Source organism: Rousettus aegyptiacus, unplaced genomic scaffold (genome assembly GCF_014176215.1).
Source record: "Rousettus aegyptiacus isolate mRouAeg1 unplaced genomic scaffold, mRouAeg1.p scaffold_m13_p_1, whole genome shotgun sequence".
In the NCBI taxonomy this organism is placed as follows: Eukaryota; Metazoa; Chordata; class Mammalia; order Chiroptera; family Pteropodidae; genus Rousettus; species Rousettus aegyptiacus.
In genome coordinates, this window is record NW_023416284.1 from 98,085,951 (window position 1) to 98,106,399 (window position 20,449).

The 20,449-nt window shown below is 39.5% G+C and overlaps 1 protein-coding gene across 17 annotated transcripts in view; it reads left to right on the forward strand.

Moving 5' to 3' along the window:
- Nucleotides 1–18,283, forward strand: part of LOC107499090 (adenylate cyclase type 10-like) — a 38,212-nt gene extending 19,929 nt beyond the window's left edge. For 12 of the 17 annotated variants that reach the window (XM_036217692.1, XM_036217722.1, XM_036217714.1 and 9 more), the window contains 17 exons: nucleotides 78–164; nucleotides 1,424–1,695; nucleotides 2,219–2,355; nucleotides 3,025–3,156; nucleotides 5,413–5,685; nucleotides 6,539–6,868; nucleotides 8,159–8,222; nucleotides 9,427–9,646; nucleotides 10,019–10,144; nucleotides 12,439–12,611; nucleotides 13,203–13,359; nucleotides 14,898–15,102; nucleotides 15,192–15,288; nucleotides 15,733–15,851; nucleotides 16,115–16,232; nucleotides 16,644–16,842; nucleotides 17,323–18,149. In XM_036217692.1, coding sequence (XP_036073585.1) covers nucleotides 78–164; nucleotides 1,424–1,695; nucleotides 2,219–2,355; nucleotides 3,025–3,156; nucleotides 5,413–5,685; nucleotides 6,539–6,868; nucleotides 8,159–8,222; nucleotides 9,427–9,646; nucleotides 10,019–10,144; nucleotides 12,439–12,611; nucleotides 13,203–13,359; nucleotides 14,898–15,102; nucleotides 15,192–15,288; nucleotides 15,733–15,851; nucleotides 16,115–16,232; nucleotides 16,644–16,842; nucleotides 17,323–17,649 — 3,036 coding nt within the window. In that variant the 3' untranslated portion in view covers nucleotides 17,650–18,149. Of the gene's footprint in view, nucleotides 1–77; nucleotides 165–1,423; nucleotides 1,696–2,218; nucleotides 2,356–3,024; nucleotides 3,157–5,412; nucleotides 5,686–6,538; nucleotides 6,869–8,158; nucleotides 8,223–9,426; nucleotides 9,647–10,018; nucleotides 10,145–12,438; nucleotides 12,612–13,202; nucleotides 13,360–14,897; nucleotides 15,103–15,191; nucleotides 15,289–15,732; nucleotides 15,852–16,114; nucleotides 16,240–16,643; nucleotides 16,843–17,322 lie in introns of those variants that run through there. The other 5 variants (XM_016122931.2, XM_036217701.1, XM_036217725.1 and 2 more) reach the window with 5 other exon arrangements.
- The last annotated feature ends 2,166 nt before the right edge of the window (nucleotides 18,284–20,449 follow it).

Below are 20,449 nucleotides of genomic sequence, written 5' to 3' on the forward strand. Positions count from 1 at the left end.
CTATTCCCTTTGGAGAACTGTAAATTTTTATAAGATTGTCATTTTTAATGCTAATTATGAATAATTTTCTTGGTCAGTTTCCCTTGTCCTTCAAAGTTTCACGCATGGATGACCTGGCCCGACAAAGGAAAATTAAAGCATTTTTTTTTCAAGTGCTACAGGAGGTGGGTACTTTTGCTACATACCATTAATTCTTAATATGTGGAGATGGTTTATGCTCATTTTAATCTATCCACATCACACCTTGACTTGGGCATTTCTTGACCTGCCTATTTATTGATATTTTCATTGTTTTTATCTATCTTTAACTTTTAATCCATCATATAGCACAGCATATAATTTAAAAAAAAAAACTAAACTAAAATCTATCTTTGCTCTAAGGTCTTTGCTCTGTCCTGATCTTGTTTAATTTAAAACAGTGGTTTCTAAATGCAGGTGGATAGCTATTAAAAATTCAGGTACTCAGGCCCTAACTCGGGATTACAGAATCAAAAAGCTATATGAGCAGAAACTGTTGTAGCCATTCTGGAAAGCAATCTAGACGTAATGAGCCAAATTTTAACAACGTGCATCTTCTAAACTCAGCAATTCTCTCCTGGATATATATCCCAGGGAGTCTTTATATTGCAGTTTGTTTGTAGAGTCTAGGGAAGCATCAGTACAAACTCATGGATGAACACTGCGGAGTATAATTTGGAAGTTAGAAGGAAGGAAATAGATGAAAACATAGCAACACAGAGTGCTCTTAAAAACAGTCCCGGATAAAGAGAGAGAGAGATCTGTAATACAGTACCGTGTGTGTGTGTGTGTGTGTGTGTATATATATATATAAAAGCTATTTTCTTGGCAAAACAATTATGCACATTTTATAAGAATAAAATACAAACAAAAATGATAAACATTAAAATGGTTACCTGGGGCATTAGAGAGTGGAATGGGTGTGGGAATGTGTATAAAAGTGAATACATTTTTTTTAAGTCTCCACGAGCAGGGACATAGTAATTGATAGTTTTATCAAGCACTCCCAGGTGATTCTGGTGTGCATCCCGGTTTGGAAATTACTGGTTTAAAGTATTATGAATTAGCACACTGTTTGAAGCTTTTGCCAAAATGAAAAATTCGAAAGCTTTAAGCTTGATTTGGAAAATATTTTGATGCTTATTTCATTTTTTCATTAGAATATTTTCTTGTCCAAAGAAACTCAGTACATTTCTTTAGAAATTAGATATGCATGCTACATTTTATATTTATAAAGTAAAATATTACTTAGGATATTGGACTTCAGATACATTTTATTCTGAAAACCCCAGCCTGTGTTGACATTTTATTTAAATTGTTAATGGGAAATCCACAGTAGATTTGCAAATCAGGTGATTTTATTTCTAATCAGAGGTTGTCATTGTTTCTTTGCTGCTATTTCCAGGCAGCGAGGGAAACACCACTGATTTTCCTCATTGATGAGGCCCAGCATATGGATGCAGCTTCCTGGGAGTTTTTGGAAACATTGCTCTCCAGTGCGCCCATCATCATGGTGATGACATTGACGCCTACTTTTACCCCGTGCAGCTGGGCCCAGCACTTCCTGCAAAGCCCTCAGACTATCCTGGTGCCCATTTCCAAGTTAGCAGCGAACTCACTGTTGAGAATGGCATGTTGGGAACTGAGGGTGGTGAGCATCCCCCAAGAGCTGCAGATGTGAGTGGCTAGGGCTAGCTGGGCACTTCATTAAGGGAGGATCCTGTGCCATAATAAGTGAGAAGGCTGAGGTCTCACTTTATCCGAGTTGGGGAAGAGAATGGTATTAGTAACCATGATGAGGCCCAAGACTAGATTTAAGGGTAGGCAGTCTCTTGGTATGCTAGTAAGGGGCTACTTCCCTGGGCTCTCCACCCAGGTTTTCATAGGACAGTTAGCCACTTGGATGGCTTGCTTAACATGTCAGTTATATATGGTCAGGCCAGTTTCTGCCAGGCCCTTTAGCAAGGGACATGAATTCCTTTGACATCAATAGAAACAAAATAATTAGAAAAGTTACTGCCAAAATACATTTTAAAGCCAATCAGAATTTTTTGTTTACATTTCTGTGCTGCTGTCTTCCCTCTGTTAGTGCGTATCAAGAGCTCACTATAATGAACTATTTCTATTATGAAATACCCTATGCTTGGCTCTCTTCAAGTGGGCATCTTTAGTCAGCAATCCCCTACTTACCTCTCTACAGCTACCTTACCCACAGGTGCTTTGGAAACCCCCTCTACTGTGAGGTCCTATGCCAGGACCTTCTCTCTAAGGACATATTGCTCTTTCATGACCTACAAAAGGTGGAAGAGGAGAACAGCAAGTGGGAGACCCTCTCAGGTAAGCGTAGCTTCCCAGGGTTCTTCCCTGGTCTAGCTGCTGGAATTCATCTTCACGTGGCATCACCCAGCCCTTATAAGGCACATACCTATTGTTTGCTGACATTATAGGCAAATTAGGCCTTCCTGCCTAAATACACTATACAAATAATATGCAACTATGGTGAAAACACTAAATACCTGCCTCAGATAACTTAATTGAGTCAATCAATCTACTATTGTTCCTCTTAAAGCAGCATAGGAGGTGGGGACAGGAAAATAGGATCTATAAAAACATGACAGTCTGCTAGAGGAGATTTATAAACATGAAAGTACAATAGAGAATGTGATGATGAGGATTTGGATTGGGGGAAATGGGAGAAGGGAGGAAGGTAGGAGAGGAGGAAAGGAGTAGAAGTATATGTAAATCCAGAAAGGCATTCTAGAGCTGTGATATAATAGAAGTGAGGGCTATTAGAAGAGTGAAAATGCTAGATACTATGCAGTGCAGGAAATGTTAGTTTCTTAGAGAAAATTAGAAAACAGGCAGGATGGGTGGGATAAACCACTTTAAATGTAATATATTCCATTCATCTTCATCTTTTTAGTTTCTTGACTAAATTATTGTGTCTTTAAAATTATGGTCACTGAGCATAGTGTTTTCCTCAGTCACAGTCTTCTTTCTCTACAGTCAATGCCATGAAGTCCACAATGTGTAGTATTGCTCCTGCAAGCTCTGAAGAAGACCTGAAGGAGCTTTATGTCTGCACAGTCAAGGATGATGTGAATTTGGATACAGTGCTGCTCCCACCATCGTTAAAAGGCACGTCCCTTGAAGAACTCAATTGAACCAATAACAGATGTCATTTTTAATTAGTAATTTGGTGGACGATCGAGTATAGGTCTCTTATTATAACTCTAGCTTCATTTGCTTCTTAAAAAGAAACCTGCCTTCCAGAAATAAGTTCTGGAGCTACCTAAAGAGCTGTTTAGAGACTTGTAATGCTACTTGAGTAACGGTTTACTTAAGTGAGCCCATTGTTCTCTTTGGGGCTAGCCGATGACCTGGAAAAGTTTTTCAATTGTTTAGTAAAAATTATGTCCTGGGTTTTCCTTTGTGCATATTCCTGTGCTGAAGGAGACAGCAAGTAAGGGAGATTATGTTGCTAAAATTTAAGAAAATCCATGGTGCTAGTGAAGAGAAAGTGTTATGCACATAGCAAGAGTTTAATAAAAAGTACAGAGTAAGTTTATAATGATTGATGAGATAAAGGAGATTTAGGTGGACATAATTAGACAAGGATGTTCTTTTTAGAGATGAGTTTGTCTTAATATTCTATTCAGGTATTTGGTGTGCAGTGTACTATTTATTAAGTCCTCTGTAGGGAGATGATGATGCATATGCATACCTTCAAGTCAAGTATACTGTTGCTGAGAGTGTGAGACATGCATGTGGGATAGCAGTACAGAACTCCATGGTAGTTAAGAGCCAGGGCTCTGGAGGCAGAAAAACCTGTTGGCTCCATTACTGCCTGTGGAACCTTAGATAAATTAACTAACTTATGTCAGTCTTGGTCTCATTATTCAAATGAGGGTAATAATAGCTCCTACATCATGGGGTTGTTGAGAATTAAATGAAATAAATCATGGTACATAATACATATTCAATGAATGTTACCTATTTTAAGCTATTCACTCCGGAGGTTATAGGTCCATCTAGACAGTTCATACTCTTGCAACTACGATAGGCTACACTTGGCAATGGCTTTACTAACTTAGGAGGATACAAACCAGGAAACAACATGCTAGCAGAACAGCAGCAGGCGGTTTTCTTCAGTGAGAGTCTTCACAGCAGTTTCCACTGCTATTCTCTGGATCCTCAAGGAACATCTTAGGTGTGATGGCATGGGACCGTGATAAATGGGTGCTTAGAAGCAATGCGCCCCAACTAGGAACTGGTATCTCTTATAACAGCCCCATAAGCATAGTTTTTAGGCCCTGCAAGGGATATGACCTATTACAAGATTTACTATACCTAAGGAAGCCAAGAATTGTGGCTTGCCACCAGGTATTTATAGTTTATTCACAGTTTTCCTAATCCAAATTCAGGTTTCAATCAGGGATCTTTCTTAGTGTAAGCATGTTTTATGATAACTCAGCTGACATTCTAATTTTATCATGATCCTTGGAAACAACTAGAAAGTTAACCCAAGGTCAGCATTGTCCACAGAGAAGGAAAAAGGATTTGTTAACTCATAAGCTAAAATTAGTAGCTCAATGTCCAAAGCTTTGGTCTAAAATGAAAGGCCAAAGCTAGATAGTGAAAGGCCACATAAGTTATAAAAGTATTTAAGAAGGAGACTGACATGATTACATTTGTACTTTAAATATATAACTCTGCCGCTAGCTAATATGTTTTTAGTATAAGGATGAGAGGAAATTGGAGATGTTCAAAATATTACTATAGTGATCCAGGTGAGAATGACCATAGTAAAATTATTTAGAAGCATGCAAGAACATTTAGAAGGAGGATGAGTGGGTGACCCATTGGTTGTGAGGAAAAGGAATTCTTATTTTTAGAATTATTCGAAGATTTGAAGCTTGGTGATTTATGGGGGTTTGATACAGACTGTTTTAATGTATGATTCAGAATACGGAGAGATTTACTCTAATGCTTGGAGTTAATTAAGATCTTTATAATTATCAGAGTGCTGGAACCAGGAAGCCTGGCCTTTGTGTTTAGTTGAAAGTGAAAAGGAATGAGTATGAGTCATGAAAATGGGAGGAATTGTTAGTATAGCTGAATGATTCAGAGCAAAGCTTTGGGTCTACCAAAAAAAGGCTTTGGTGACTGTGGGAGAACAGTTTCTGTGTGTGGTGAAATCTGGTTATTGTTGGTTGAACAATGTATTGGGGGCAAATGGGACATGGACATATTGTAAGAGGTTTGGCCGAGTGGAGAAGAGGTGAACAAAAAGCAAGCCCTTTTAGTTTTTTAAATGAAGAGATTATCAACATAATGTATTCACCGTTTGTGGAAAGCTTATTCATTGTGGATTTTTTTTTTTTTTCTCTCCAGAAGTAGCAGTCAGCCAGCTGGATCAACTGAGTCCAGAAGAACAGTTGCTGATTAAGTGTGCTGCAGTCATTGGTCACTCCTTCCACATAGATCTGCTGCAGCACCTCCTGCCTACCTGGGATAAACATAAGCTACTTAAGGTGCTGAGGGCTCTTGTAGCAATACACGTGCTCCGCTGGTGCAGCAAGAGCCAAGAGCCTCCTGCTGAGCCAATATTAGTGCCTTCTTCTATCGAGATTATTGAAGAAACCAAAGAGAAAAAGAAAAAATCAGGTGAGGAATAGCTGCTCCCTTGTTCTCAGGCCTGAACAGAGAACTTTGGGTAGGGATATCTATGTTGAGACAGAGCATCAATATTGTATATCAAGGGCCTCAGTCTCAAAGCATATGGCTAAGAAATGGGGGAAAAATTAGTTTAAACATGAAGGAACATGGTTAGAGTGAATGAATATCCTGTATTTTTCAAAATTGTCTTAATTTCAAGAATTCTAGCTCCTTGTTTACCACATGTGTTTAAGTATTTGTGTTTTGATTTTGGATTCAGAAAATATTGCCTTAACCTTTTATTAGCTTCTAGGTATAAATAATAAGAAAAAAGAATAAACTACTAATTTTAGAAATTCACAAAGAAGCTAAATATATGTGGTGTTAAAACAGATATGAACCAATTAAGATATACATTAAGTAGCTTGCAATCTCAAACTCTCCACATAAAAGAATAAACTGTGGCATAGAATACCCAAAGCACATATAATCCACAATAATTTCCTTCTGGTTTTGAAACATATTTGGACCTTATATTTGAGCAAAGTATTTCTGATGATTTGACATTTATAATAATTATAGAAAAAAAAATAAAAGCTCGTTTTAGGAGGAACAACTAAGAAATCTATCCCGTATACTTCGGCACCACTAATCCTTCCTCCTCTGTGGTGCTTTTTACTAGATATGGTCAACATCACGCTCAGATTGGTATAAAACTCTTTATACAAAGTAGGCAGTTATACCAAACAAGAATTGTAAGTGAAGTTTCTTATGAACTAGCAGCATGTACTTGGGAATTTGCTACACGGTAGCATAAAAGGACTTTAAAGAATACTCTAACTTAGATTTTTCTGTATTTCAGATGCTGGCTATCCTCTCAGGCTACAAGAGGAACTATCCCTGCCTCAGACTGAGGTGCTGGAATTTGGACTGCCTCTATTACGAGAAGCTGCTTGGGAGCTGTGGCCCAAGACACAGCAGATAACCCTGCACCTCGAATGTGCCTGCTTTCTTCAAGATTTGGCCTGCCGCTGTGGGAGCTGCCCTAGGGGGGATTTTGTCCCCTTCCACCGTTTTGCCGTATGTTCTCCTAAGAGTTCTAGTGGGACCTCCCGGTTCTGCAGTTACAAAGATACTGGCTCAGTGCTGACACAAGTGATCACAGACAAATTGCAGCCTCCTTCTCCCCAAGGTAAACCCAGGGGGCAGAAAGAGGACATATTTACAGCACCTGTCTTTATTCATAAACTTGGAGCTCTTCATCCAAAACGTGAAATCACATTAAGGGAGAATATAGATGAAAAGAGCCATTTATCCCTGAAGTACCAGAGATAAGAAAAAATGCAATCTCAGAATAAAAGGAACTTTAATCATACTTGTTTTGGTTGGCAATCTTGGGTAAGTTACTTAACCTCATTTAATTGAGGAAAATAACAATACCACGTGTTTAGGGCTGCTTTGAATGGTACCAGGCACATAGTATACAGTACATTTTGGTGGTGGTGGTGGTTGTTGTTGTTGTTGTTGTTATTATTATTATTATTATTATTCCACTCAGTACACATATATAGAATCCATGTGTATCAGATGCTGCAACTAGGTATTAAGAATACAAAATGAATAAGCCTTGGTCCTTGAAATTATCAGTTTCGGGGTTGGGGGGTGGTGACACAGACATACATAGAATTCCAATATGACATGGTAAAGGTGATGAAAATGACATGCACAGGGATTGGGAACCTAGGGAAGGGGCCATTAGCCCAGCCCAGGGAATGAGTAGGAGAGGACTCTTGCTTGAAGGAGATACTGCCAGAAGTGAAACTTGAGGGATAAGTAGGAGTTAGCTACTTAAAGAAGGTTGAATTAGTGTATAAATGGTCTCCAAAGCCTGTTAACACTTCTACCATACCCCACCCCAAATAAGAGTTGTTTTAACATTTTCATCTTTGTTTTAACATTTCAGTTAGCTTACCTTGCAGGACAGTTTGTTTCACTGTCAACAGATATTAGAAAGTTTCTTCGTTCATCAATGTGAAATCTACCTTCTTGCAGCTTTTGGTTTGATGGCTGCTTCTAACAGTTGAAATCCCTGAATATGTCTCAATCAGGTTTGTGAACAGATCAGAGTGAACTACAGAACCTAAGACCTACAACTCTGAAAAATGGGTATTCTATGGACACATTCTTTATTCATTTATTTAGCAAACATTGATTGCCTCCTGCAAATTAGGAACAGGTTTGGGAGGTTTGAAAATGAAAGGAATTATTATTTGAATCGCAAATAGTTTCCATTAAGGAACTTGTGATCTACCATATTAATTTTGTGTGTAGCAAATATTAAACCTAAATTTATCATTTTTATAATGGGGGAGGCAGTTAGGTCCTGAAGTAAGCTGCAGAGGAAAGGTAGTAAGGAATTTAAAATGTTCTCAGTTAATACAAGCATGGGTAATTAAAGATAATCATCTTTATCTCCCTACAGATAGTTTTCAGTTCCAGACAAAACCATCCAGAAGTCAGGAGGCCTTCACAAATGAACCCTGCAGGTAGACAGCGATGCCGAGAATGGTCATGGAGGGGGCCAGAAAGTGAGACAAAGATGACCATTAAACTGAGGGCACTTAACCTCACCTTCAGGACCACCCAAAAGTAGTGACTCTTTTCACTCAGCCCAAAATTCAAGTTAATAGAGATTTCAAAAAGCAATTTTCGATTTTTTGTAGACAAATTATTTCTTAGTGGTTAAGAAAAACTTTACTAGCTCTTAAATGCATTGTATACATAGATTTTTTTCAGCTAGAAATTTACCTTCTCAATTATTTTTGACCCCAGTTGAAATTAAAATGAATTTGTATTTCCAAACTATGTACCTTCTGACTTTCAAATGCCTATCCCATCAATTTTAAATGTCCCTGCCTTGAGTTCACCAGCCACTCTGTAGTTTCCTATCTCTCTTATCCAACTTGATATCCTGGAGAAATTTATTCGTATTTGACATAACTCAACTCCACACTTATCTGTGGGGCTGGCTCAACATTTCTCCCTTTTTAAAATACTAAGTGGCCTCTACATCTTTCCGCTTATCAGAATGATCATCATTTTTCAAAGCCCTCTTCAGTGTGCACTTTTTTCGATCATTCTTTCTCAGAGAGAGACCTGACCCCTTTTGTATTTGTGATGCCTGTGGAAAGTGCACTGAACTAGCAGTCATAGAGGTGAACTCTAGTTTTGGTTCTGCTCAATAGCTGTGAGGCCATATACGTCACTTAAGCTCTCAAAGCCTCAATTTCTTCATCTGTAAGAGGGAGATAACGTTTGCCTGCTTGAATGACGGGGTTGTTGTATAATAAGATGGTGATTGATGGTGGATAAAATAATATTCGAATGTGCCATAACAAAGTTCAAATATAATTATAGATAAATGGATTGTTACTTATTACTTTGAATCACTTTTATGTTTTTATTTGACACTTTGTTAGTTTACTCTTCAGGTATGGTCACTCCTCCATTTAGTTTATGAAATACTGACATTGGCCTTAGGTTTTTAAATGTCCATCATAGGGCTTTGCCATTATAGAACTGGTCCCTGACTTTCAAAAACTTATAGAAAGAAGGAGAAGAAGGATAGACATAGAATTAATGATTTATAAAGGAAAGCTTCCTGGAAAAAGTGGCTTGGAGAACTGGTAATGCCCTACGAAAGCAGCTGCTTCCTGGCCACTCTCAGTTCTTCATCTTCTCTCCACAAAGAACAGAAGAAGAGTTCCTGGATCAAGTGACCGAAAAGCTGGCTCAGACCAGCCCTGAGAAAGACATGTTGACCATGAAGCCCTGTCACTGTGAGGAAATCCTGAAGTTAGTGCTGTCACCTCTCACTCAGCACTGCCTGGTCATTGGTGAAACCACTTGTGCGTTTTATTACCTGCTGGAGGCTGCTGCTGCCTCCTTGGACCTGTCAGATAATTACATGGTGAGCAAGCTCTGCTCTCTGCCCTGGGCTGAGCTCTTTTACTTGGGAAATTCATTTGAGATTTCTTACTGTCAAGTAACCTGGAGTAAAAAGTGGAAGAAAGTAGGAGAGAGAAAGGAGCTGGAAGGGCTTCGGGAGAAAATGTAAACGGAATGTAGTAGTGAAAGAGCACAGACTCTGCTAGCCCCGCCAACCCCTGCGCCGACCCCTGCATGTGCCGTCCAGCTCCCCCACCTTCTAACTTGGAATCCAGCCTAATTCAAATGCAAACCTTTACCCTCATCATAACCTTATTCCAGTCGTTATCCTTATCACACCCCTAGCATCATCCGAATTCTAATCCAGTTTCTCTATCTCTTGTCTTGTTTGGAGGCCTTCTTTTATTTGAGGAAGGCAAGTAGTCTCCTGGGTCAACCCTCCGCATTCTCATTTTGGAAAAAGCACAAGGTGAAGATCTGTCAGTTTGAGGAGGCCACTTTCTGCCGTCTTCAGTCAGAGGTGAGGGCAGGGGTGACCTTGAAGTCTATGTGTGTGCAGTTATAAATGTGATAATGTGATAAAAGATACACAAATTCAAAACATAAAAATGTATAATACATAGAAAGTGAAAGAGTCCTTACTAATGCCACCCCCAGCATAATTAGTAATTTTGTTCAAATTCTACCGGCTATATACCCATAGTCATATCGTTGTTTTTGTTGTTTTTAAAATAGAATTATATTGCTCATTTTCTTCCGTAGCTGACTTTTAATAGTACAGATTGAATATATTTGCACATTGGTCTACATCTAATCACAGTTACGGCTGCCAGCTACTCTATCGTATGCATATATCAGAGTTTACTTAACTATTCCCTTCTTCATGTACATTTAGGTTACTCTCATCTCAGGTTATAATAAGCATTGCTATGGTGAATATACTTGTAAATATCTCCTTCTTCCTTTCTAAGAGTGTTTCAGTAAGAGAAATTTCCACAGGGAGAAATACTAACGCAGAAAATATGAATGATTTTACATTCAAGTTTATAATTTCAAGCTTCTTCCTTTTCTTCACAGCCTAACCAACATCAGATATTATTAGTTTTCTAAAAACTTGCTAATGCATAGATGAAAGTTATATTGTATTTTAGTGTGTGTCTCTTAATAAGATACATTATTTTTATACATTTATTGGTCATTGATTTTTCTATGAATTGTCTGGTCTTGTCCTTTGTCCATTGGAGTATATATAAGCTAATTTATATTGGGGTGAGGTGGGCAAAATAGGTGAAGGCAGACAAAAAGTACAAATTTCCAGTTATAAGAGAAATAAGTCCTGGGGATGGAATGTACAGCATGGTGACTATAGTTAATAATATGATATTGTATATTTGAAAGTTGCCAAGAGAGTAATTCTTAAAGTTCTCACCACAAGAAAAGTATAATTATGTAAGGTGATGGACATTAACTAAACTTATTACAGTGATTATTCTGCAGTACACACATATGTCAGAATCATTATGTTGTATAATACAACATAAAACTAATACAATGTTAAATGCCAGTTACATCTCAATAAAAAAAATTACCTTGCCCATCTAAACTTACACAATGTTATGCATCAAGTATATCTCAATAAAGCTAGAAATAAAAATAAAAAATAAAAAACACAGTTGAAAGTGTTCCCAGTCCTGTCACTCAGCTACTTTGTCTCCTCCCCAGTGTTATGTATCTCAGTGTGTTCTACCAGAGAGCTCAGCATACATACATGTATATAGTCTTCTCCTTCCTTTCACATCTTGCTTTTTTTAAAAGAGACAATCATATATCATTTATAACACATTTCCTCAGGAAATGAGAAACTCCGGGGAAAGCATGCCATGAGACACTTTGTTTACAAAGGACATATGGGAGTACACTTATTTATTGTGAATGAATAACTCTGGGATAGCTCAGCGACTTCTCTTAGCCTCATTACTATTAAATCCAACGGAATATATTGTGTTGGGATAATTATTTAGTAGTTTATAAATAATGATTCTATAAAACTGGGGATGTTTTGTTAGAGAGCTGAGCTTTAAAATTTTTAAAAATTAAGAATGTAAAAACTAATTTTAATGTAAACCTTAAAGATAATCTGGTTTGGAGAGTAAAATGAATCTGTATATGCCTGTGAACACCAAAAGGAATGTTAGAGTTGTCCACAGTATTGCATTATTTGTGCTTGCACCAAGAGGTCTTCGGAACAAAATTATATTTTTCTTTTCATTTGTAAGAAGTTATTTTTCAGTCTTCCAAAGATTGTTCAGGAATCACCATAGACTTGATCACTTTCTTGGAAGATTTACCCTTAGTTGTGAAGGTATATGATTACCTCAAGGTAGTTCCCTACCTCCTACCCCACATTCACTATGGTGGTGCAGCCTGTTTAGGAAGAAAGGATGTGGTGATATTTCAGATGCTTTTCATATCATCTGAAACATCTGAATATCTGCCCAAATGATAATTCCATCTCAGTCTAGAAGCATCGCTTTCTAAATCACAGCTTTACTCTACTGCTCACTGACAAATGTATGGGAGATGAAAAAGGAGGGTGCTTTCTCCTTAATCCTATTCCCTCAGTCCTTTACTTGTTCATGGTTCTACTGGTGATTGTTAGTGTTGCTAGGCTCTGCTCCAACTCAGCTCACCCTAACACCTCAGTGAGCCCAAGTACACATGCCAAAATGAAGGAGCCCAGTGCATTATATCCAGAACCTTGTCCACAGTACTCTTACCATATTTACATTACTATTTCTTATTTTCCCATCTCAGGTCTGTTTCAACATGGGACAGTTCACCTTGGCCAAAAAACTGGCGAGGCAAGGCCTTCGATTGCTGAAAAGGAATTTCCCTTGGACCTGGTTTGGTGTTCTTTTCCAAACATTCCTGGAAAAATATTGGCATTCCTGTTCCATGAACCAACCTCCTAACAACTCTAGTGAGAAGTGAGAAGCCTGGTCAAGTTGCCCTGGTCCCTTTTAGGGCCACAGAGAACTAAACTAGGACCCAGACTAGAGTTTTGCCATATTGACCTAAGACGCCTCTTTTCAGCCATATTACAGGCAGTTCTAGTTCTACCTTACTGCCTGGCCAATTAAATGTAACAGAATGAGAACTTTTGTTTTCAAAGTGTTGTGTTACCCTGTCTCTTTCAAAGATAGATAGATAGATGATAGATAGATAGATAGATAGATAGATAGACAGATATAATTAGGTAGCAATTTAATATTCTCTGATATATAAAAACATAACATTGCTACCTAGTTATAGAGCTATAATAATTTATAGGAAATATATTCAACCAAAAAACAACTCAAAGAAAGAAGCTTTTTAAAAAACCCCTCTGAATTCTTCCTGGTCAAGAGGGATGAGTTAAAAGGCCTATGTGGTTAGAAGTAGTGAGATCCCAGAAACATTTCTGAGTTTGGAAGTGTGTAGATGGCCCCATGGTGAGTAGACTTGGAGCGGGGAAGGGAGGGGTGGTTGGGCGCTGGTAAAGAATAATGATATGCTAACCACCTTGTGCTTCACAATAGTAAGAAGAAGTTGGCAGCCCTGCAGCAGCAGGTGCACTGCCTCTCCCTGCTCTGGCAGCTCTATAACCTGGAGGCCACAGCCAGCAGCCGCAGGTTTGCCTGCTTGGCTGCTCTTATGCAGAAGAATTCAGCCGAGGAGTTCGCAAATGAAGCCCAGGTAAACAAGTATCTGCTTTACCTCCAGACCTCACTCAGAAACCTGTAATGCCTGGAAGAGAGACTCTGCCAGATTCTTGACTTTTGCATGGCTCCACAATAGCCCAGACTTAACAGGATACCACTGATCATGTGCTTGACTAGGGTTTCTCAACTTGCAGTTTATAGATGAGTTTTCCAAGCATGAGGCTATCTGTGAACTTCCTGAACTGAATTTAGAACTTTCTGTTTGTTCAAAAGAGCATTTAGGGAGTGGGGTGGGGGTAGGGAAGGGGTCAGAGCTTTCATTAGATTCTTAAAGAAGTTCATGATCTAATAAAGGATTAGAATTGCTGACTTAAGAAAAAAGAAAAAAGAGAAATGTGTCTTCCTAATTGTAGTATCTCTTGCTCGCTCACTCTCTCCATCTCGTTTTCGCAAGAAGATAGGAAGGCATTGCTGGGTTCTGAGAAGAGTGACAAGATCTACTTATATTTTAATAAGTTCATTCTGACTACTATATTGAGAATAAACTGAAGGGGGCAAGAGAGGATACAGGGAGACCAGTTAAGAAGCTGTTACATTAATACAGGCAAGAAATGGTTGGCTTAGATTATTGTGATTTCAGAAGTAAGGAAGTGGGGTCTTCTGTCAAGAGAGAGCCATCAGGATTCATTCATAGGCCAGTTCATGGATGTGTGAGAGAGAAGAGTCAAGGATAATCCCAAGATTTGCAATCTGGACTTCTAGAGGGGTAGAAATGCTCTTAATTGGGATGGAGAAGTTTTCAGAACAAACAAATTTAAGGGAAGATTGGGAGCCAGGCTTTGTTTAATTTGAGATGTCCATTAGACATCCAGGTGGAGATGCTGAGTAGACAGTTGAAAATGTAAGTGTGAGGTTCACGGGAGAGGTCTGGGCTAGAAATAGGAATATGGAATCATCAGTGTGTAAATGTTATTTAAAGCCATGAAACTCAGTGATATCACCAAAGGTATGAGAAAAGGTCCAAGGACTGAGTTAACAGCTCCAACGTAAAGAGGTCAGAGTCATGAGAAACCAGCAAAAGAACCTAAGAAGTTGCAGAGAGACGGGAGGAAAACCAAGAGAGTGTGATGTCCTGGAAACCTAGTGAAGACAGTGTTTCAAGAAGGGAGTCATCAACTAAATCAAATGTGCACATAGTTATTATAGAGATACAGCAGCAGTTCTGAAGAGCTCCAAGAGCAAGAATCAGAGTCCTTAACTGGAGAAAACATGGAAGAGTTTTGGTCAGTGTTTTGAAAGGGAAAGGCTTGAATAGGAGAAAAAGAAGAGGGGCAAGTAGAGAAAGTGGTTTGTTTAAAGAACAGGCGGTGAGAATGATCAAATTAGATATGTAGGGGTGAGACGGTGCATGTTGTCATAGCTGGAGTGGAGGTGAGTGGCAGCGACACCAGGCGTCCTGACTGAGTGAGCAGCAAGACACCAGAGGGTACACTTATGCAAGAAAAGGACAAGATGGAGATGTAGCATGAATGTACGCTCAGAATATCTTGCCCCATGTTTGTCGCCCTGCAGGTTGTCTCTACCTATGTGGCTCTCTCCCAGTTCTCTCAGAACATGGGTGACAGGAAGAAGTGGCTGCACTGTGAGCAGATAGCCATTCAGAAAAGCAGCCTATGTTGGTTCTCCAGGGAGGGATTGTTTGCCACAGCTCAGCTTATGCAGGCCTTGGCCTACACCAAACTCTGCCTCGGCCATCTTGACTTCTCCATCAAGCTGGGTAATGGGGCTTGGGGCTGGTGGGCCTTGGGCTTTTAAGGAGGCCAGGCTCACAGCTAGACCTCACACAATGCTCTTTTACCTCCTTAGGTTTTCAAGCTTGTGAGATATGCAGACATCTCAAGAAACCAGCTCTGGAGAATCTGGTTCTCTCGGTTCTCTTCAGATCTGCATTTCTGAAGAAAAAGTATTAAGATCATTTTCTGTCACTTGTATTTGTTGGCTAAGAGGGGAGGGTATGAGGAGTCTGGAGTGGAGAGGGAGAAGCTGTTCATTTCCACAACCGGGGCTGTCTCTTCTCTAGTCACTACAGGAAACATTGTCTTAAGTGTGAGGGTCTGGAGTAGAAAGTGCAGAGTCTGAGCTGCTACGTACTTTTTTTGTTTCTTTTTCTTTAGGGAGATAGAGAATTGCGGTAGTTCAAGACCCTCAAAACTGTCTGAGAGGCATATCCCCACTTCCTTTGTTTAGAGACAGCTCTGATCCCAGGCACAGATGCTTTCTATATCAATAGAGCTATAGAGAGGAGATCCAGGGAATGTTAGGCTGCTTTGAAGGTGTAAGATCTCCTCCTCTCCTGAACCATCCTCCCAACTCCCTAGCTGGACCCAGTGGCTCTGTCTCTTGGCAGATTTGACCTGTGTGTCCACGTGCTGGAGAGTCAGTGGGAGCTCATTTCCCAGGGTCACGAAGTCCTTAGCCTGGCCTGCTTCTATTCTGCTTGCTTGGATCTGCTGCTCTATGGAAAAGGTACATCTTGTACAAGGCTCTGTTGCACAAGAGGGATTCAGACCTCAGATGGGGATGTCGTTTTGGAACACAGACAGTCAGGAGCGTGTCCTCTGGCATGGCCTCTGCTCCTAGTCCCTGGCTCCATAAAGTGTAGGAACCACATTGTGATTCAGGGTGTCCACCTTTCAGATATTGTCTCCTCTCTTGTTCCACACACCTTCCATACAGGTTCCTATGTGGACAGCTTTACTAACTAATCTGGTTGCCTTCTCTGTCCACAGGATTGTTGTGTCGGCCCTTTGAGGAGTGTCTGAGTTTCATTCAGCACTATGAGCACAACCGCATTCTAACCTCTCAGAGCAATGTCATGCTGGGAGTCCACTCCTCTCTGGCCATGTGGTAATATGGGGTACCAGAGTCTTACTCTGGGTCTATGGGAAAGGGTAGAAATTGAAGGACACCATGAAATTGTTTAAGCTATCACCTTTTACCCCTCCAGGCAGAACTATTTCATATCTCTAACCCACTTCTAAAGAACTTTCACCTCCTATCCCTGCTACTTTATTAGAAGAATTCTTCTTTTATCCTTGTCCCTTAACAGGTTTAGATCTATAGGTTGAGGGTTAAATTTAGGGGTACATTTAAGTGCTAGATAACCTATGGCAAGGCTCAATATCATTGGTCCTCTTGCATGTGAGTTAGTAGCCTTGGCTACTTTCCAGCATCACAATTCTTAACTATCCAGGAGGTCTTGGAGCCTTAAAGAAATGATGGTTCTGTGAAAGAGCCATGGTGATTCTTTCCCTCTAGGTTTGCCCAGGACTCGCAATGGAGCCTGTTTGAGCATCACTTCTGCAAGGCTCGCCAGTTGGTGAAAAGAACCAATGCTTCACTGTTTGGTTCACATGGCTTTGTTCGATTCCTAGAGTGCCATGTGCTAATTTTACAGAAAATGCCAGAGGATGCCTTCATGCATATTCCCCTAGAGACTCACAATCAAATCCTCAAGGTACCTGTTTCTCCTCTGTCCTTCAACTAACACCTAAGTTATACTTTGACCCTGTAGTATTCCTGACAGCTACATCTTTCCCTTAGTCTTATCTTTGCTGCCTCTGTCTCTTTTCACCCCGGAACCCTTTTGGTTTCTCCACCCAGAAAGTCTTTCCACCTACCACATGTACCCTCTCAGATATTCTTGCATTTATGTCAGGACTGGATTCCAAAGGCGGAAGCTTTGGCACGGCTACTACCCAATACCATTAAAACATTATAATTTGATATATCTCACTACAGCCTTCCGTGTCTAAGACATTCCAGTCCCTCTGTACCTCAAACCAAGTGTCTGGGCCTACTTTGCCATCAGTAGTCCCTCCTGTTTCCCAGCCCTGAGTGGTTATGCTGAGTGGGGACTGCTGTAAGTTTTGGTACAGTGTGGATTGGGGGGAGAAGGTCCCGATCCCTGAGCTCATGGACCTTCCTCTCCTTTCAGTACTTTAAGGAGTTCTTCTGTCGATGTGTGACCTGCCCTGTCTATCATCAGTGGGTCTCTGACCTTAAAGCCTCTGTAATGAGATATGGAACGAGAGAATCCATGTCCTTGACTAACATCATCAGACCTTTTGACACCTGCCTGATTGGGATTTGGGAAGAGAGAGAATTCCTGGAGGAAGACAACTCCATTGAAGGAAATTTAAGAATACAGAGTAAGCATTCCTTCCTGGAACCCTTGTCTGAGAAACATAAAGATAGTCTCAGATTCTTACACACAAGCAATCACCTCCAGAGTAAAAAGGGACACATAGATATAAGGAGTTAGTCTGTGCTTCAGAGGTATTTATTGCCCTCTTTCTAGTTCTGGACCCAGCCTGAACAGTTGGAGATCCCTTATATTGTTAAATAATGTAAGAGCTTCTCCCAGACCTTTGTTTCAACATCTGGAATCCTTATGCATAGAAAGTTACTCCTTGGTCCCAGGTTAAACAACTACATTGTTCCCTTAGAGTATCTGGATAGTCACTAAGGGAGAAAGAAGGCCTTGGAAATCACAATCTAATGTCTATGAAGGTAAATGGTAAGATACGAGCAAGAAAAAGAGAGGAAATAAGATGGTTCCTTGCCTTGGGACCCAGCAGTGTTTCACTAGTTAAAGTTGTAATTGCTGAGAACATTCTTTGTGTTTGTGATATTCTCTATGTTTCAGGATTTGACAGAGTGGCTAATGTCGAGGAGAATAAAAAAGAAGAAGAAACTCAAGAATGTATATGTTGAAATGAAAAAAAAAAATCATCTGAAGGGCTCATGACTCTCTTATTGTATATAACACAAAGAAATGCCCCAAATTCTCCTTTTTAAGATACATTATAGTGCACATATTAAATATACTAGCCTTTTACAGTCACCACTATCTATGTCTTTGTCAAAATAAAAACCTATGTTTTTGAAGTGTGAAACTTAGATCTTTCTTAACTCTAAACTGTCATTAGCACAACTGTGGAGAAATTAAAACCAAGGGTAGACCAGAGGCCTGAGAGGCTTTGTGATGAACTGATTCTATCTCATATAAGGTAGGATCCATTAACATATAGAAAACGCAGCCCTAATAAAGAGGTGGTCATTACCTAAGGAAGGCTGGCAGTGAGAATGCTTTGGTGTTGCCCTCTTTTGGCACAGGTATGGAAATGGACTGCTAAGAAGTCAAAGAATCTTTTGAGAGGTACATAGTGGGAATCTATTTCTCCTTAGCACTGTGTGTTTGGGGCATTCCTATGTGACACTGTGAAATTGCCAGAGGGTATATGACTCAAGCTCTCTTCTTTATTCTTCTCTTTTGGAGATGCTCTCTTTGGCCTTTATCTGTTTGATGGTCTTTCTTACACAGAGCATGCTCTTCTCACTGATTTTTACACTTTATAATGCAATCGTCTATTGTTCACAGAGGCAGTTAACTAATGTTATGATAGCTACTATTTATCATTCAACTACTCTGTGCCAGGAACTGTTGCTAAGTGCTTGAAATACATTCTTTAAATCCTTATAACAACTCTGTGAAGCAAGCACTTTTTTTTATCCCCGTATTACAGATGAAGAAACTGAAGCTTAGAAAGGTTTTACTCCAAGAAACACAGGCACAAAATGGTGGAGCGGGATTCTACTTCCAATTTGATTCCAGAGTCTATGCTCTTTACCACTAGGCTATAGAGGCTTTCATGAGACCTAGCCTATAGTAGGCTATTCTGTACCCAGTCTTCAGTATTCTGTTCAAATGACCAAGATCATAACTTTAAGGAACCACAGGGAGATGTTTGAGAAAAAGAGGTCTCTACTTGCCCTTTAAATCATCCTGTCTAGTCTGTGCATACCCTACTTCCCCGTCCTCTCCCTTTTCTCCTTCCTCTTGTTACCCTTCTTCCTCTCCCTTGAATCCCTTCTCCCCTTTCCATTCCTCCATCTCTTATCCCTCCTTCCTTTCTCTTTCTCACCCACACTCCTAGTCCTTGTACTCCACTCCTTTAAATTTCTGAGAGGCAATATAGAGCAGTAGTCAGAAGAAAGAACTTAGAAACCAGATAGTCTGGGTTCAAATTCGAATTCTGCTACTTATTAGCAGTGTTAATTTCAGCATATGATTTATCTTTTTTATGGTTCACCCTCCTTTTCTGTAAATGAGTATTAAAAATAGAGCAAAAGAACATTTCATAATTAAATATAAAGTGCTGGAACAGTACCCTGGACATAGTAAGCACTCAGTAAATGCTGGCTATTATTATCAATTTAATTTTTATATTTAAAAACAGATAATACATTTGTGTGGCACAAAATTCCAAAGGAACAAAAGTGTATAACAGTGAAAGTCTTTCCCGTTCCTGTCCTCTAGCCACCAGTTCCCCTTCCCAGACCTGTGTTACTACTTCCTTGCATATCCTTGAAAAATTATGCTATGCACACGCAATCAATAGTATATATTCACTATACCTTTCACTGTACTCTTTCCCACAATAGTACTAAAAAGGCATACTGTATTGCACTTTCCTTTACTCTTCTTCTTCTTCTTCTTCTTTTTTTTTTTTTTTGGCATTTATTTCCCTTTGGCAATTTTTAAATAACTTTATTAAGATAAAATTTACCTTTTTAAGGTATGCAGTTCAGTGGCTTTTAGTGTATCACAAAGTTGTGCAACCATCACTACTAACTCCAGAACATTTTTATTACCCCAGAAGGAACTCTGTGCCCCTTAGCAGTCCATTCCTAAGTCCCCCTTCCCCGAACCCCTAGTAACCACTAGTGTACTTTCTGTCTCTATAGATTTGCCTATTCTGAACATTTCATATAAATGGAATAATATGTGGCTTTTTATGTCTGACTTCTTTCATTTAGCATACATAGTCTTTCTTATTAGGGTCCATCCTTGTTGTAGCACTTCTTTTTATGGCTGAATAACATTCCATTGTATGGATATGCCACATTTTGTTTATCCATTCACTTAATGGACATTTGGGTTATTTCCATTTTTGGCTATTATAAACAATGCTACTATAAACATTCGTGTACAAGTTTTATATGAACATATGTTTTCAATTCTCTTGGTTATATACCTAGGAATAGTTGGGTCATACAGA